The 16,990-nt window shown below is 46.2% G+C and overlaps 1 protein-coding gene across 1 annotated transcript in view; it reads right to left on the bottom strand.

Annotated features, from left to right (window-relative positions):
* Positions 1 to 13,557, bottom strand: part of VTCN1 (V-set domain containing T cell activation inhibitor 1) — a gene marked incomplete at both ends in the record, with an annotated part of 65,318 nt that extends 51,761 nt beyond the window's left edge. Inside the window, one exon of the mRNA XM_080916124.1 lies at positions 13,526 to 13,557. Within this exon, the coding sequence (XP_080772250.1) occupies positions 13,526 to 13,557 (32 nt within the window). The remainder of the gene's footprint in view (positions 1 to 13,525) is intronic.
* Positions 13,558 to 16,990: the final 3,433 nt, after the last annotated feature.

Genomic DNA, 16,990 nt, shown 5'->3' with positions numbered 1-16,990 from the left:
TCCAGAGAGTTGATAAGCAATGGGTGCTGTAATCCTGCAGCTCTCCAAGAACTGGGTCCCACCCTCCTCTTCCTTTGCTGCTACAAGCAAAGCCTGCCTAACTCCACACTCTCAGTCCCAAGATGGCCTGGAGTTAGAACTAAGTTTTTGTTGTTAGTTTTGAGACAAGAGTCTTTCAATGTTTGTCTTGGGGCTCATTATATAAATCGGGATAACATGGAACTCATATCTTCTTGCTTCTGCCTCCCAAGTGGTGAGATTTAAGGTTTGTATCACCAAGCCCCGAAGTAGATAGACTTTTAACAGTCCCTTCTAGACTTCTCATATGTAGATTGGGTCACATGGCATGAGCTCATCCTTGGAAGCCAAGAAGAGCAAGCAAACCTCTTGATTCCCTGGGATGAAAGGTCCAACTCTCCCTTCTAGAGAGGGGCTCAGAGCCCTCATTCTTCTGATCCTTGTGAAATGAAAGAAACCGAGGGGCATGCACCTTCCCTTCAAGATCCCATCACACTACCCACAATGGCCATATCAGCTAATGAAGTTCTTCCTGGGACCTGAAGAACTGTTCTCCCACTGTGGGCCAAGGATGCTGTAACTGCCAATAAAACTCATCTGTAGGGTAAACCTAACTCAGCATCCCTTCTACACCAGCAGGTCCTGTATATGTAATAATGGTTGCTATTCTTTCCTATTCTTTCCTGTGCCCTAGTAACTCTAATGTGTCCTGATGAATACTAATAAATCTAAAACTTGAAGATTATGTTTTGATACATAGTCTTGAACACCAGGCTCATCATAACGGTTTCTTTGCTCCATAGAGCTCTTCAAGCCTTTCGCACTAATATTCATGATGAATGCTGCAGAAGCACTTGTGATAGATTAAACCACCTGAAATTATTACTATATTGGTAAAAAAAAAATTAAGCAGCTAGGTATGGTGGCACATACCTACAAAGCCAACAGCTGGGAAGCTGGTGAAGGACACGGTGCAACTTCAAGGATGGGCTGAGCTATGTAGCAAGGTCCTAGTTATTTCTAAGTATGTCACCTAGTTATTTTTTTACAGCCATCCTAATACACATGGCTTTGATTTCCTTCATAATTTTCATTTCCAGGGACCTTCCCTGGTGTATTTCTGGCAAAGCAGCAGCAAACAAGATAAGGAGTCAGCAAGGGGAGGGAGGGAGTCAGGCACAAATAGTCTAGGGAGTCTCAAAGCTCTGAATGACTAGCAAACAAAACAACAACAGAAACTCAAACGAACACTTCTAGCCCTCAGCAGTTTTACATGTCCAAACATGACATCATTCAGTGCCTCCAAATCTGCTTGACTACAGAACTCCTCTGGGGACAACTTTGATTGGTGCCACTTTGGGAAACACTGTCTTAAGTATTAGGTAGAAACACTGAGTGCCCAAGTCATGCACAGTGGTACCTGCACCCAGATGGTGCTCACATCCAACTAGACACTGGGTTGAGTACAATGGAAAGACTTCTGGAAAAAAAAAAAGACAGAAGTGGGAAATCTCACCAGGTCTTGAGACTACGTTTCCAGAAAGAGTGGTATCATCATGGTTTGGATTAAAAACGTCCTCCATTGGATCATGTATTTGAACATGTGACCCACAGTTGGAGCTACTGTTTGGGGAGGCTGTGAGGCTGGCTGCTGGAAGTCTTTGAATGTTCTCTTTTATTTTCCTTCAAGATGTGAACAAGCTGCAGTCTTAAATTCCCGCTGCCACGGACCAAGCTGTGCCAGCCACGGACCAAGCTGTGCCAGCCACGGACCAAGCTGTGCCAGCCATCATGTCTCCCAAGTTGATGGAATCCATGAACCAACATAAATTGCTTCCATCAAGAGTTGTGTATTGGTGTCAATAGGACAAGTGTCTTAACATGTCATTTTCTAACTGAATAGGATTACAAAAACAGATTACTATTTGGGGTTATGGCTGCTGCACCAGTAAGCAAAAATAATTCCTTAATTGTACAGCTGCTTTCAAATTTACTTTTAATAACATGAATGTTCAATAGGAAAAGCAGACTATAAAAGGTTTTCAACAACTTGTTTAAAGTTATTTGTAGTTTGGCTTTATAAGGGAAGAAACAAAAGAAAATGGTCCCAATAATTAATCCATGGATGACTTGGAGAAATTATAACATTTCCTTAAACGTTACAAGTAGATTTCCTAGTGAAACAAAATCACAAGTTACATGGAATAGTAAAACTCATGGTGCTATGAAGGTGAAAATGAAAAAATGGGGGGCACTTTAAATGAGGAGGAGTAAGGAGAATTATACAAACGGAAAGGGAGGTAAGTGAGAGAAATAACACAAAGGGTATTTTTAAAGCCATAGAGAAGCATAGTATTTTATAAGCTTACTAAAACACACATACAGACAGACACACACACACACACACACACACACACATACACACACACAAAGGAGTTATACCACTTAAGATGATAATATTCCAACATCCATACTAACAAAAACCCTAGCACCAACCATGGGAATTCTCCCTTTGAGTCTTGGTCAGAAAGTATAGGCAGTTTCCATTGCCCTTGATGCCTTCCAGAGAAAAACGTGAGAGCCTGTAGCTGAAGGTTATCACACTCTTTGGAGACATGACTTGGAGGGATCAAGCTGGAACTAACCTAGAAGCCTCCCCCCTGAGGACTAGCTCATAGCATCGAAAGGTGCTATGCAAGCTACCAAGAGTGGAAAGCAATCAATAGTCCTTGACAGCTCTAAAGTTGTGATCTATAACCATGACCCAACCAGCAAGTTATCTCCAATGGTGCAGTTGTGACATTTTACCTTGGGGGTAGCCAACAGTCTAAATGGACTTGAGGTCTCCTCATGTATGACACCGTAAATCTAACCAACCACCCATAGATTATAGATCCTAGAGAAGAACTTATTACTTCCATTTTTCTAAACCATCCAATATAATGTCTGACTACATTAAATACTTTTCCTTATACCCACACATAAATTTGCTCTCACACCTCAGCAGAGAAGCATCTTTTTGCAGCAGATGAAGTCTACCACAGAGAGTCACACTAGTGAAAATGCAGGTTTCATTTATTCATTCATTCAGTCAGTCAGTCCCTACCAGACTATCCTCTGAGAAAAATCCCAGCGCTTACAGATGGGAGGGCATTTTAAAGACCACCAGGCTCTAAAACCATGTTAAGACCTCCTACTCTCCTTACTGATCTTGGCAGAGTTGAAGGTCTGTGGTGGTTAATTTGCCAACTTGATTGTATTAAGAACACCAACAGCACTAATAAACACCATTGGAAGTATCTGTGAAGGTGTTTCCAGAGAGGATTAACTGAATGGGGGTTGTGAGCAGCGTTTGAATGTGGATGATGTTATCCCATAGACTGGCATCTTAGACTAAAATAAAAAGGAGAAAGCCGGCTGAGTACCCACATTCTTCTCTCTACTCATTGGTGCCCCGAGAAGTGGGCAAGCCCTGCTGCTCCAGCAGTCATGACGTACCTGCTATCTTGTCTTTCTGACCATCATGATTAACCTAACCAACCACCCATAGCTGAAGAAGTCATCAATTGTAGAGAAGAACCTTCCATTTTCCTAAATGTGATGTGTAACTGTATTCTCAACACCTATCTTTATACTTATATTAAGCACAGTCCTCACTATGGTGGACTCTACTCCCTTGAGCCATGAGCCAGAATAAATTCTTCCTCCCTTAAATTGCTTCTTATCAAATATCAGGTCACAAAGATGGGAAGAGTCACTGGTAGGTGATCTTCTAAAGACTAAAGTATAACCCTTTGAGCAGCCCACCTTTCTCCACACCCAGAAGTGGTCCACCCACATTGATTCCAAAGCCTAAAGGCATTCCCAGCACACAATGCTATTGTGTGTGCATTTAAGGTATGGGTGTATGTGTTCATGTGTGTGCACATATTTGTGTGGGAGAGTGGACACATGTTCATGTTAGGATGCAAGGTTCAAGTCAGTGTTTTCTATTGTCCTTCTCCTTGTGTTCTGAGACTCACAGAACCTGGAGCTTACAGACTGAGTCAGAGTATCTATAGGGATCCACTTTGTCCACTTTCTCAGTGTGAGGCTTGCAGACATGCACAGCCTTGCTTGGCTTTTTAATGTGGGTGTTGAGAATCTGAGCTCAGGTTCTTGTGCTGGCACAGAGGGCACTTCAATGGCTGAGTTATCTTCCCAGCCCTGAATAGCTCCTTTCTTAAAGCCTGTAAAGGTTTTCTTTGAAATAGCCACACACTTTACATATGATGATTAGCTGTATCGGCAAGACCTCAAACACTGAGTCTCAATGTTTGAAAATACTGAACATGTGTAAGGCCAAATGGAAACAGAAAGCATTAATAATATAAATTCACTATTATAGTGAGTACTCAGGATAGTTTGGGGTTCATTGGACACCTGGGTGCCATTCATAAAACTGTTACCATGAAAAATGTCTTCTTATTTTTACTCACGATATTGGTGGAAGATGAACTTATTCCTGTGCACAGAGTTCTCTTCAGCTAAGCATGACCTGTGGGACACTCTTAATACAGTAGCACCACAGGGCTGTTAGAAAGGCCCAGACAACAGACCTAAGTGAGGAATTTCTGTGCCTAAAGGATGTTCTGGAGGTCTGCATCTCCCTTTCTCCACCCTGTCCCACTCCCAAACACATCCTGGTTCATAAGCTCTGGGCCATCAGTGATTGGCAACCCCCCCTCCCCCGTATTTCTATGCAGTGTTCTTGTGAGGGACTTAGTGAGCCCCCTGTAGAGCTCCTCTGCAGGGACCCCCACAGAGCTGGCCCCAAGATGAAGGTGTCTGCGGCAGCAAGGCCAAGGTTGGCTGGCTTTTGCCAAATCCCCACAAGCTTACATTATTAAAGGTATTAGATGACAGTCACCTGGCCTAAAGCCAATAGGAGGACAGCTTAACTTTCCCACTGACAGTCCTTAACTGCAGAGACAGCCACCAGGACATGCCCTGTCTTTGACGGAAAGAGCAAGGATCAAATGGGAAGTGTGTTCTTTGGACAAGTAGAAGCAAAAATCAAAGATCGGCTTCTTGCTTGGTGTGATTCCTCACCTAACTCTCCCTCTGCAGGGCTTTCTGTCAGGAGCTGCCTAGAAACACCCCAAACTTTAAGAGCATTTGACTGAGGCTGTTCTGGTGTCTACAGGATGTTCCTTCCCATACCACACAGTGCTTGCTTAAAACTTTTTTTTTTTTATTTCTTGGTTTTTGAGATAGGGTTCAGGCTGTCCTCAAACTCGTGGTGGATGCCCTGCCTTGGCCTCTCCAGTACTGTGATCACAGACACGAGCCACCATGCCTACCTGTGCTTACTATGAACTTTACGAAGGGTATGCCAGCCACTGTAAAGAAGGATGGTCCTTGTGCTATTCCATCCTGTTCCCGGAGCCTGGAGCCTTTTCGCAAAGGAAAGATTCCCTCATCAAACACAGCACAGGAATAATGTGCTGGGTCCTTCCTTGTGCCAGAGGCAAGTTCCCTGGCTATAGAATGTTAACTACTACCATGGGTCTGGAGAAGAAGAGGCTAGCTCTAAGACCTGGAGCCTCGCGTCATGGTGAAGAAGGAAGGGACAAGAAAGAAGGGAACTGCTGTTGTGGAAAATCAAGGAGTGTTTCCAGGAGGTCGCAGGGCATCAGTGTCGAGAGCTGTTATAAAGGCAAGTGAGAGAAGAGGGAAGCAAGCATGGGTGTGGCAATTCGAGGTGGCAGGAGACACTGACAGCTGTGACATCTTGACTTAGTGAGGATTGAAAACCCAAGTGCGGCGAATCAGGGAGCTGGCAGTGAGGGTTTGCTAAGTGCTTTATCAAACTCGCAGAATTGCCACAAGTTTCCATGGTACTGGCTGAGAGATGGCTCTCAGATCCAGAGCTCAGGCACAGAGAGGATAAGCAGCTTACTCAAGGTCAAACAGCTAGGAAGTAATTTAGCCGGGAATGGACAGGCGGGTTAGCTGTGTTCAGAACCACCAGAGTACCAATCAGCTCAATCCCAGTAGACTAGTCTTTCACTAAGTCTGCTGAGGAGGGCAAGAACAAGGTGGGGTGGACAGACAGAGAGTTAGGCTGAGAGGCAGTTCTTCTTTTTTAAGTCGGAAAACCCTGACAGCTGGGCTATGTGCTGATTGGGGTGATGGAAGTCCGGGGAAGATGGATCACGGCCGCCAGAGCGCTTGAGCTGAGAGATGAAACAGGGGGCGTGTGGAGCTGACCTTTGATAGTGCGGGGTAAATCTGCACCCAGACATCTAGCCTGGGGCCAGAGGAAAGGGCATCCATGAATGTGGCATCGGGGAAATAAAGAAATGAAGGAGTGCCTGTCTGCTAGCTTCCATTTTCTCAGCGGGGGATGAAGCCGGGCAATTTATCTGAGATCAAGGTGGGGAGAAGGGATGGGTTTGTAAGAGCTGGGATGAGTGGAAAGACGGTTCTGGGAGCAGGAGGGGGAAGGAACCATAGCCAGGCGTTAGGTAGATAAAGGTGCCCTTCGGTGAGCCGAAGTATTACTGATGCTGCCTCTCCAGTCTTCCACTTGGCTTTTATTCCACGAAATTTATCATTTTCAAATCTATAGAAAAAGAAAGAGAGGAAACTTTTCTTCTATTAGTGTCATGCTGGGACTGGCAGAAATGCGCTGGAAACGGTGCCATGGTAAATCCTGACTTACTCTAGGTTTGGAATTTGAAAAAGTGAAGATGATAAGAATCGGAGCTTCCCGCCTGTGGAGAACCGGGGTTTCCCACCTGTGGAGACTAGTCATTTGCCTTCATCTCATCAACACCGATCATTGCTCTTTTAAATCTATCTTTAAAATAAATGAGGCATGATAACTGATCTCAGGTGGAGTTTATGTCCACCTGGATTAAACCTCTGCCCTTTCGCTGAGACATCAAAGGCGTGAGAGGAACTGCTCGACAAGGCTCTGTGAGCCCGCGTGGGTATGAGGCACCCAGAGGGACTATTGAGTGTGGATCGCTGGGTCCACTCCAGCCCAGCAGACCTGGAGGAGGTGAGAATGTGCTCTCCCAACAGTTCCCAGGGCGCCACCGCTGCTGCGGAATGCTGGGGGTGACTGGGGCAAGGTGTGTTGTTTCAAATCCACCCTCTTCAGTGTCCCCAGAGGCCTCTGTCCATGCCTCACAGAGCAAGAAAGAAAACTAAGGCATCTTGCTTTGATCCAGTGAAACCTAGATCATTCTAAACACAAAGGTTCTTGGAATGGTCCTGACTCTACCTCCTCCAAGTCACTGCTTTTTCTCTAAAACATAGGAAGGGAGGGAAACATTCAGCAAGAGTAGGGAGGACCCATCTTGCCAACACTGCAAGATGACTAGGTCTGTCGTTTATCAATTCATTTAGCTTTCACACCAACTCTGAAGGCTAACAAACAGTTATGGTCGAGAAGTAGAGATTAGGGTTGAATAGTTTACTTAGGCTCCACAGGAAGGAAATGGAGAGATGGACCAGCCAGGCTAACTCCAAAATTTTTCCATTTTTTCCACATGTCAAGAGTAAACATAAATGAGGCTTCGGATGCTCAGATCTGAAGATCCCTGATGCTTGGGTAAAGCACTCTTCTTGGGGCGGCACAGCTTTTTTCTAAGGTCACTGGCTTTATGGGACCTCAAAAGCATCCCTTTCTATGAGTCTTTAACAGTGTGGCATCTGAGAAGCAACCCACTTTATTTTGGTTGTCTGAGGACATTTGCAAAGTTCAAGCTCCCGTGCTATTTTGCCATCTAGAGCAGTGGTTCTCAACCTTCCTAATGCCTCTACCCTCATGTTGTGGTGACCCCTAACCATAGAATTATTTTCATTGCTACTCCATAATTGTAATTCTGCTACTGTTATAAATCATAATGTAAATATCTGTGCTTTCTGATGGTCTTAAGTGACCCTGTGAAAGGGTCATTCGTTCGACCCCCAGAAGGGTTGCAACCCACAGGTTGAGAACTTCTGATCCAGAGCAATTAGAAAGACAACAGAGACAGAGGCTCTGGCTTCAGCTGAGCATCCCTGTCAGCCAGCCAGGGAGTCTTCTACGTTGGTTGTCACTCAGGTACTGAGTTTTCGCTAATACTGTCACCAAACACACTTAAGCAGCAGTGGGGTTCTGCTTCAGTGGCAGGAGATGAAGGAAGTCGGTTGGAAGGAGAATTATCTTTATAACTCAGTATAGAGCACGAGTCAGGAATGTGTGAGTGCCCAGAATTGGCTGGTGAAGAGGCAATGGCTGTACCTCAGTATCTGCAGCTATGAAGTGGAGAAAATTAGGACTGTGGGGCAGTTAGCTAAGGAACCATTACTGAATGCTTGATCACTGGTCCAGAGTTCTGACTGCATTCTGGTGGGTGCTGCTTTTGTTATGGGAGCCTGGGTAAGACAGCTGTGAACTTGCTGTAAACCATGGATGGACAGATTATAAAATGTTCTTCCCACAAGGCAGCCTTCTTTTTAAAAAAAAGTTACATAAACTATGATAAGTAAATGCACTTAAAATCAAGGACCTTTTACAAATGCCCTGACATGTCTCCGTTATCTCTGTAGAAACAACAAAGGCCTGGGAAAATATTTCTTGGCTCTTTTTCACATGACCAAAGATAGATAATAAGACATATAAAACCAGGTATATTCCCTCAATATGTTTGTCACTCCTTGATCTAGCTGCAATCGTCACCTCACGGTTTGCTTGCTCTAATAATAAAATTAAAAGGCACTGTGTTTGCACTGCTTTTGAGCTCACACACCTTGAGTCCCCTGATTATCCCAATGTTACATCTTTGGAATATTCTTCGACCCTTGGAGACTTAGCTTCTCTGGCTTCAGGGCAGGTAAGCATTTGTTCTCAACACTATATCATCAGAAGGCGTAGATGCTGAGCTGGGCACATAGTAGGGCTTCCCAAACTTACCAAGAAGACCGTCACTACAATATCCAGATCTTCAACCCTGTAGTCAGACGGAATAATCTCACTCACAAATCCTCAGGCTTAGAAAATGACTGCATCTCAGATTCACAGACAGATATGAAATGTCGGAGATGCCCGCCCTGCCAAAGAAACTGCTGTAATGAAATGTAGTTAACATAGATTCTCTTGGGAAGAAGGGAGATGACTCTGTAGATAAGAGTACTTGCTATGAAAACAAGAGGACTTGAGTTCAAACCTCTAAGTCCGGTGTAAAAGGAAGGCATTGCCAAGTGTGCCTGGGATACAAGGATTGGGAGACAGAGACGGGCAGATTCCCCAGCCAAGTAGAAAACACTAAGCCTTGGACTCAGAAAGAGACTGTCCTAGTTTGTTTTCTATGGCTGTGATAAACACATGGCCAAAAGCAACATGGCAGGGGTAGGGGGATTTCATCCTACGGTTTACAGTCTGCCTTAAAGGGAAGTCAGGGCAAGAACTTGAGGTAGGAACCTGGAGGCAAGAACTGAGGCAGAGACATAGAAGTACACTGCTTATTGGTTTGCTTCTCTTGGCTTGCCCACTTTGCCTTTTTAGAGAACCCAGGACCATTTGCCCAGGAATGGCACCACCCATAGCGGGCTGTGACTTCCCACATAATTATTAATCAAGAAAATGTCCCATAGACTTGCCTAGAGGCGATCTGATAAAGATAATCGAGTAACTGAGATTTCCTCTTGCTGGATGACTCTAGCATGTGTCAAGTTGACAAACAAACAAATACCCCACCTCTAGTCATTGGTAACCAGTGGTATCATCGCTAGGCCTTTGGCTAAGATCAAATGCAGAAACTAAGATAAAAGTAATAAAGAAAAATACCCAATATCCTTTAGTCTCTGCATGCTCATGTGTGAGTGCACACTTACGTATACACACACACACACACACACACACACACACACACACACACATGCACGCACGCATACTCGACTCTTTAAAGGTCCTCAAAGCCTTCACTACAATAACTGTTTCGAGGATATAAAAGCCAACGGTCATAGCATTGAAGTTACGTTTTTATGGCCATGTATGGACATTATAGAGGAACTTGCATGTGATGTATGTAGCAGTGGTTGGCATCTGTATTCCACTGGGATGTATCAGACACATAATTATCTCATGTCATTCATGTGACCCCAGCAATCATGTACCATCCTCATCCCCGTTACAGTTAGAGAAGCTCACACTGATACAGGGTTAGCATTGACGATTGACCAGCGTATTGACCCATGCAGTCTGAAGCCAGAGCTCAGACTGGTGTCTACAGGGTCAACATTTTCCCTCTTCCTGTCAGAAATGATCTAGGAGAAGTTCTGATCCTTAGTGAGATGAGCATCAGAAACAGCGTTCATAAGCAAGTCTGGCTAGAGCATAAAAGAGGCAATAAAGGCTCTTTCTCTGCGCAATAGTTTCTTTCTTTGGATGTCTCTGTCAGTCTTATGGTCTTCTATAACTTCAGATAGGCTAGAGAGGCTTCACAGCTCCCCAGGCTTTAATGGCCCCGTGGAAATCTAATGATGTTTGTGATTTCTCCTTCTGATGTCTTTACCCCTGTGGATATTCAGCCTTTCTTCATTTCCCTTTTCTTCCCACCCCTACAATTCAGTGTTCTTCACTCCCTGTCATTGGCCTCCTTGTCCTCTTACAGGATCTCCTGAGGAGACACCCCCACATAACCAACCATTCCTTGCCCAACCCCTCCTAGTTTCTTCCCCGTAATTTTCTGGGCTTTTCTTATCACCAGCTGATGGTCCCAGGGGAGCCTTAGACTCAAAATGCACCTAATGTCAGAAGGTCCCCTGTTGCATCCCATTCCTTCAGCCCACTCTGCCCCATCCTGGACCAGAGAACTCATTTCAGGACCTGCCCCTCACCCCAACTTCTACTGTTCTGTACCCTTCTCTCCCTCATCTTTCTTGAATCCACTCCCCTTCTCTAAGTCTCTTCTATCTTTTTCCGTTCTTGACTTTATTATTTGGGCAGCAACTGCCTCCCAACCACTCCCATTGCCTCCAGTCTTGTGCCTCCCCAAAGTGAAAATTCAGGTTCCTCTGCTGGAGAATCTCTGAGGGCCAATCATCACCAACATCCAATCCCTAGCTCAGTCTAGTAAATAAGACTTTGTGTGACCTGGTGTCACCTCTCTGTCCACATCTCAGAATTCATCTTGAGATGGGATGACAAAGTAGCCAGCAGCTCTCCGTGCTGGATCGTGAGTTTTCCTTGTCCCGTTCCTTCTACGTAGAGTAGCTTTCTCACTTTTAAAAATGTGATCCCCACTCATTCATTTTTAAAGAAGCAGCCCAGATAGTTGGCTCAGGAAAACTTCCCCAGTGCATGGGGCAAGGAAGGACTCCCAGGGCATCCTGATCCCATCGTTTCATAACAAATAAGTGAGATCACTGAGACTCTTTCTCTATTGTCAGACCCTCGTCAGCATCTTGGTCATCTGTGCCCCAGTGCCTAATGCAACACCCAAGAGAGAACAGACACCCTCAGATAAGTGATCCCAACCTCCACCCTTGGACTCTAAGCAGCACTTGGCAAATGGTCCATTAGTGACTGCTGGTACCAGGGATAGCCATGATGGAAGGAGAATCTGGATCAAACATCTCCCCATGTGCCAGGGCACTCTTTCCCTGGGAAGCATACACATTCTGGGAGAGAGGTTGAAAGGATCAAACTCTAGTGAGGAAGCAACATGCTGGATCTGCAGAAGATGAGCCCAGGAGCTATGCCCCGGAACTGTTCGTGAGAGGAACTATTGTGAATAAAGGGAATATGGCAAAGAAAGGGGATTAGTTGGCACTGAGAAAGGATACTGGTTTCCCAATGGGTTCTTTTTGTATCTAGAGGAAAGCTTTCTGACCCCACTGTCCGTTGAGATGATCAGGGTCCCTCTTCTGTCTGTATCCCTTGTCACTTGTTCCTGCTTTTGCAACTGCAACATTCAAATGGTGAACCAAGCAATCAGGGTCACTAAGAGGAGCCTCTGTTGATCCTGATGGGTCTCTAAGCCTTACAGGGTGGGGGACCCACATTTTGAACACCCACCTCTGGCTGGTTCTCCAGCAAAACCAGTCAGGCTGGTTACAATGTATTATTAGAAAACCCACGTGCCTGTCCTTGGAACAACAGAGACACTTGTTTCCCATCCTGGGGACCTAAGTTTGGATGGTGGGGGAGGAGGGCCATGGTGGGAACAGGAGCAAACACCTTAGAGGGTTTTCAGAGAGTGGGTCTAAAGCTGCCCCACCCGGCCTACTTATAACTCCAGGGCCCTGATGAACCTTTACAAGGGGTAATGAGATTCAAGATGCCAACAAAGCACCTAGTATACAGCGGGAGGAGGGGTGCTTTTAAAATGCTAGCTCCTGACACAGGTGCTTCCAAATGACATTCACACAGGCTGAGGCATCTGGACAGAGATGATTGACACCTGTTGCTTCTCAGGCAGTTGGCCCAGCACAGTGGAAAAAGGGGTGCTGTCCAGAGCCCCCCTCTGCTGATCCTGCAGAGCTTCTGCCCCACCTCTTGCTGAACATGCGTGAGGGAGGTGAGGTTCTGTTTCGAGGGAGGAATTTTCTAGACTGTGTGAGAAGTGGTGTTCTCTACAGACGTTTCATTGTTAATCACTCCCCTTCTTACCACCTCACCCTCCTTTTCTTTTCTTAACTGGAGAACACACATCACAATTGGGAGATTGGGTCTTCAAACAACCCCTGAAACCAGCATGCATGTCTTCCTAAAAACTGTAATGAGTTGAGCTCAACATTGAAATCTCCACCTATTTCATGGTAGAGGTAGGGTGGAGGAGGGACCACCACCTCAACCACCACCACCAACAACAACAACAACAACGACAACGACAACAAAACCCTTTCATTTTCCATCTCTTTTCAATCATAAAGGTAAGTGGTGTCCTAATGGGAAAAGCACGGGGGGGGGGGGGGTGTTGAGCAGAAGGCGGCAGATGGACTTTTGTCTTTTTATTGTGTTTTATTTTAATTTGTCAGGGGTTACGCAGAAATAACCACCAAGGTCTCCTCTCTGGGTTTCCCTGAGAAAACAAGGGACCCCCCCCCCATCTTCCAGCTGGGGTGTGAGAGTAGAGAGACATTATGCCCACAGGAAAGCATTGAAACACATCTGCCTGCTCACCGGCAGCCCGTTCCCCATCCTATCCCTGCAGCTCCATAAACTGGGTTTAGTGTGGCTGAGCATCTCAGTTGAGTCCCCAGTGTGGCACACATAGTTTTCAGTCCACAACTGCCTTAGGAGGAATGCGTCTTTCATGACAAAGCACCTACGAGAAGCTTCCCTGAGCCTGGGCACTTGCTCAGGGCTGTTAAATTTGCTTATTAACTTCTTCCTGCCCCAATGCTGGACTGGATAAAGGTGCAAGTGTGACCCTGTGGCACAGCTCAGAAGTTCTTAACACCTCCTAAAGAGCCCATCCCTGTTCTCAATCTGAAGAGAGAGGGGGGAAGAAGGGAGGGGGCTTACCTCCAAAAGATGATCTGCCCTAAGGAAGCCATGGCGAGGTAGTTCCTTCCCACAGCCCTGTTGTGTGTGGGGCCAGAGTCTGGTGAGTGGAGCTGCCTGCCTGCTGCTGCCCTGCTGCTCTCCTGGGTGTTGTGACTCACATCAGGTTCCTGTATGCTGTCCTTAAATAGTGCAGGCTGGGAGGGGTGTACGTAGCTGTGGACGGCTCAGGTATGAGGAAACAGCTCCCTGAAGCCAAGGCCCAGGGATGCCTTTCTAGGCCCTGACCAGTGAGACAGTGAGAAGTTTCCCAGTGTCCACCTCAGGGCTTGAATTCACACAAATTGTTATCTTCCGATTGCATAGGCACATGAAGAGCTAGCTAAAGAGATCTAAGCTCACTGAGGAATTCCAGGAGGCTGCGGGTCGGTGGAGGTGGAGTTGCTGACCTCAGACATTGGCAGGGTCACCCCTGATACAGTCTCTGTCATGCATCTGATTCCTGCTGGTGCTGGCCTGAGACAGCAGACTTGCTTGTCCCCCAGAGTCATTCTCATACATCTGATTTCTGCTGGTGCACCACAGAGAGGCCATGGGCTGAGGTAACAAGAACCCTGCTGTACCACTGAAGTCCTCTGACAAAGCTAGGTGAGCAAATCTCTTCTGGTTTCCTTTCAGTGAGAGGGAAGGGGACCTCCCTCTCACCTCCTTTCTTATTGCTCTTTTGAGATTCCAGAGATGTTGAGACTATATCGCATAGAAAATTGCTCAAAGCAAGTGGATAGCATTCCTATTTTTCATTGCAAGGCAGAGCTCTCTCTCTCTGTCTCCCCCCACCCCCATCTCCCTTCCTCCTTCCCTCCCCCATCTCTCCCCCACTCTTTGAGATGGGCTCACACTGCAGCCCCAGCTGGCTGGCTTAAAACTCATTATACACACTATGTAGCCCAGGCTGCCTCACACTTCCTACCAATCCTCCTGCCTCAGCCACTGAGCACTAGGATCACAACCTAGGATGTTTTCAAAGGAATAAAGCTTGCTTCATTCATACTACCTCCTCTACCCTTGGAAGGGGAATGTCCTTGATGGCTAGGAGACATTCCCGGGCCTTCTGAGGCCATTCCAGAATGGGTCAGGGACTTTGGGAACCACCAGAGAGTAGAGCTGAAAAGGACTGTGTGGCAGGACAAGACTTCAGACGAGAGGACTGAGCTTGACAGTCAAGTCCAGGGAGGTTGATTTCCTGGGTGGTTACACGTTGCCTTTCTCTAAAACAGTGGTTCTCCACCTTCCTAATGCTATCACCTTTTAATACAGTTCCTTATGTTGTGCTGACCCAACCCAAACATACAATGGTTCATTTCTACTTCATAACTGTAATTTTGCTATTGCTATGAATCCCGAGGTAAACATCTATATGCAGATGTCTGATGTGACCCCTATAAGGGGTCTAATCTGTCTCTTTAGGGGTTAGCAGGCTTAGGAGAGGCTCCACATGCTTTCCCTTCCCCTAAAGTAAGCAAAGAGCAATGCCTTGGTACCTATGACATGTCCATGAAGGTGGGTTTGGGAAATTGAAGTCACTGGAGGCCATAGTTTTCTTAGATCTATACATTCTGAGCAAGGGCACAAAGGTCCAACTACTCAGTGAGCCTCAAAAAGAGCAGTCCCACGTTCAACTCTCCTCCAGCCACTACACGTCATCACTAATGTCAGAGGGAGGTCCTAGAAGAAAACAAGACAGCCCTCTAAGGGAGAAGCCATCAGGGGGCAGGTGAGCATCAACCTATATGAAAGGTAAGGAAGCTAAAGAAGCCCACAGGCCACACATGGGCATTTCAGAAGAGTGTTCTGCCATTTCTGGAGAAGCAAAATGACATCACTCCAGTTCTGCCGTGAAAATGAAACAGCAAACACACTTGGTTTTTAATGGCAAAGGGCATTGTGTGTGTGTGTGTGTGCATGTGTGTGTGTGTGTGGACACAGAGAGAAAGACGGACAGACAGAAAGTCAGAAGCTTCAGTCCCTCTCCTGCACTTGAGGGACCCGCACGGTTCTCTGTGACTCTGCCTGCCCCCAGCCTGCCCAGTCATCCTCATTCTCTGTAAGAATTGGGCTTTGCTGTGATTGTGCCCTCTGATGACTCTTCACACAGCTATGTCCCCAGAGAGCCCTCGACCACTGCTCTGCTTCAGCGGTCCTGGACTCCTGAACACTACCTGTGTCCTCAGCTCATGCCCTTTCAGCTCGGGTTCCACACAGCCAGCTGCTGACTGAGCACCTCCACAAGCCCCCCCCCCCCGTCCCTCCCAGACTCCACAACTAGACAACATCATCTGCATCTGCAGCCCCACTCATCTGTCTGGTTACTCATCTCTCAGAACACAGCAACCTTGCAGGGTATTGTAGAGGCAAAAGGAAATGTTCCCTCTGCCTTCTGAAAGGTCAAGGGAACAAGCCTGCAATGGAAGATTAAAAAGAAAAGATATAAAATTGGTTAGCATCCAAAAGGAGAAAGACAAGCACAGGGAGACTCACCGGGGTGATTAGTCACTCACTTAACGTTATTAAAAACCATTATGCCCTGTTTGCTGTAAGGACAGTTCAGAGGCTCACAGTGCTTATCAGAGGACTACGAGAGATTTCCAAGAAGTCTCATTGGAATTTAAATGTACAGCAGGGAAAGATATTATCTTCACAGTTGTACTGACCTCTACGGGGCTTCACAGTAGGGTAGAGGGCAGCTCACTTTTCGAAGAGAATTCCAAAGTTTCCACCCAGCCCTGGGTGGTCAGAAGCAAGCTTTCCCTTTAGGTCACATGTGTCCATAAACCATATTTGGGTGGCATCAAAAGCATCACCCTTTCCTCCCTCTTCCTTGCTTCTCACACTTCTACATCCAGCCATCTCTGGACTCTCCCTTCTTGACGACTTTCCTGCGGTGGTCAGAACAAAATGACACAGGCTGGTAGCCCAAAGAACAGGGTTTTATCCCTTCTTGATTCTGAAGGCTTTACGTCTGCAGATGATGTACTGGTGGCTCCATGTCTCCTGGAGCTCATTACATCAGCTTGGGGCCTTTTTCCGAGTCTTTCTCTGCAGAGCTACGTTCTCATCTCATTCTCTTAGCAGGATATCAGCCATGTTTAACTAAGGGTGCCTCCAAAGGCCTCACTTGAACTTCCTAGCTTCTTTACTGGCTCTGTCTCGAGTGTGCTGACATTCTGAGGTTCTTTAAGGGTCAAACGTAAGGCAATAACTTAAATGACAGCATTCATCCATGGATCCAAACCTACATGTCTTTCACTCTCCAATATGACTAGGTTCCCACTAGTTTCCAACTGACATAAATTATTAAATTTATTAAAATAATTTTGTGGCTTGGGAAGATGGCTCAAAGCGTTCACTGTGCAAGGGAGAGAGAGAGAGAGAGAGAGAGAGAGAGAGAGAGAGAGAGAGAGAGAGAGAGACTGGAGAATCTCTGAA

The sequence above is a fragment of the Micromys minutus genome, assembly GCF_963924665.1.
Source record: "Micromys minutus genome assembly, chromosome: 4".
In the NCBI taxonomy this organism is placed as follows: domain Eukaryota; kingdom Metazoa; phylum Chordata; class Mammalia; order Rodentia; family Muridae; genus Micromys; species Micromys minutus.
The sequence above is the reverse complement of the archived record's forward strand: the minus strand, read 5'-3'. Positions and strand labels throughout refer to the sequence as shown.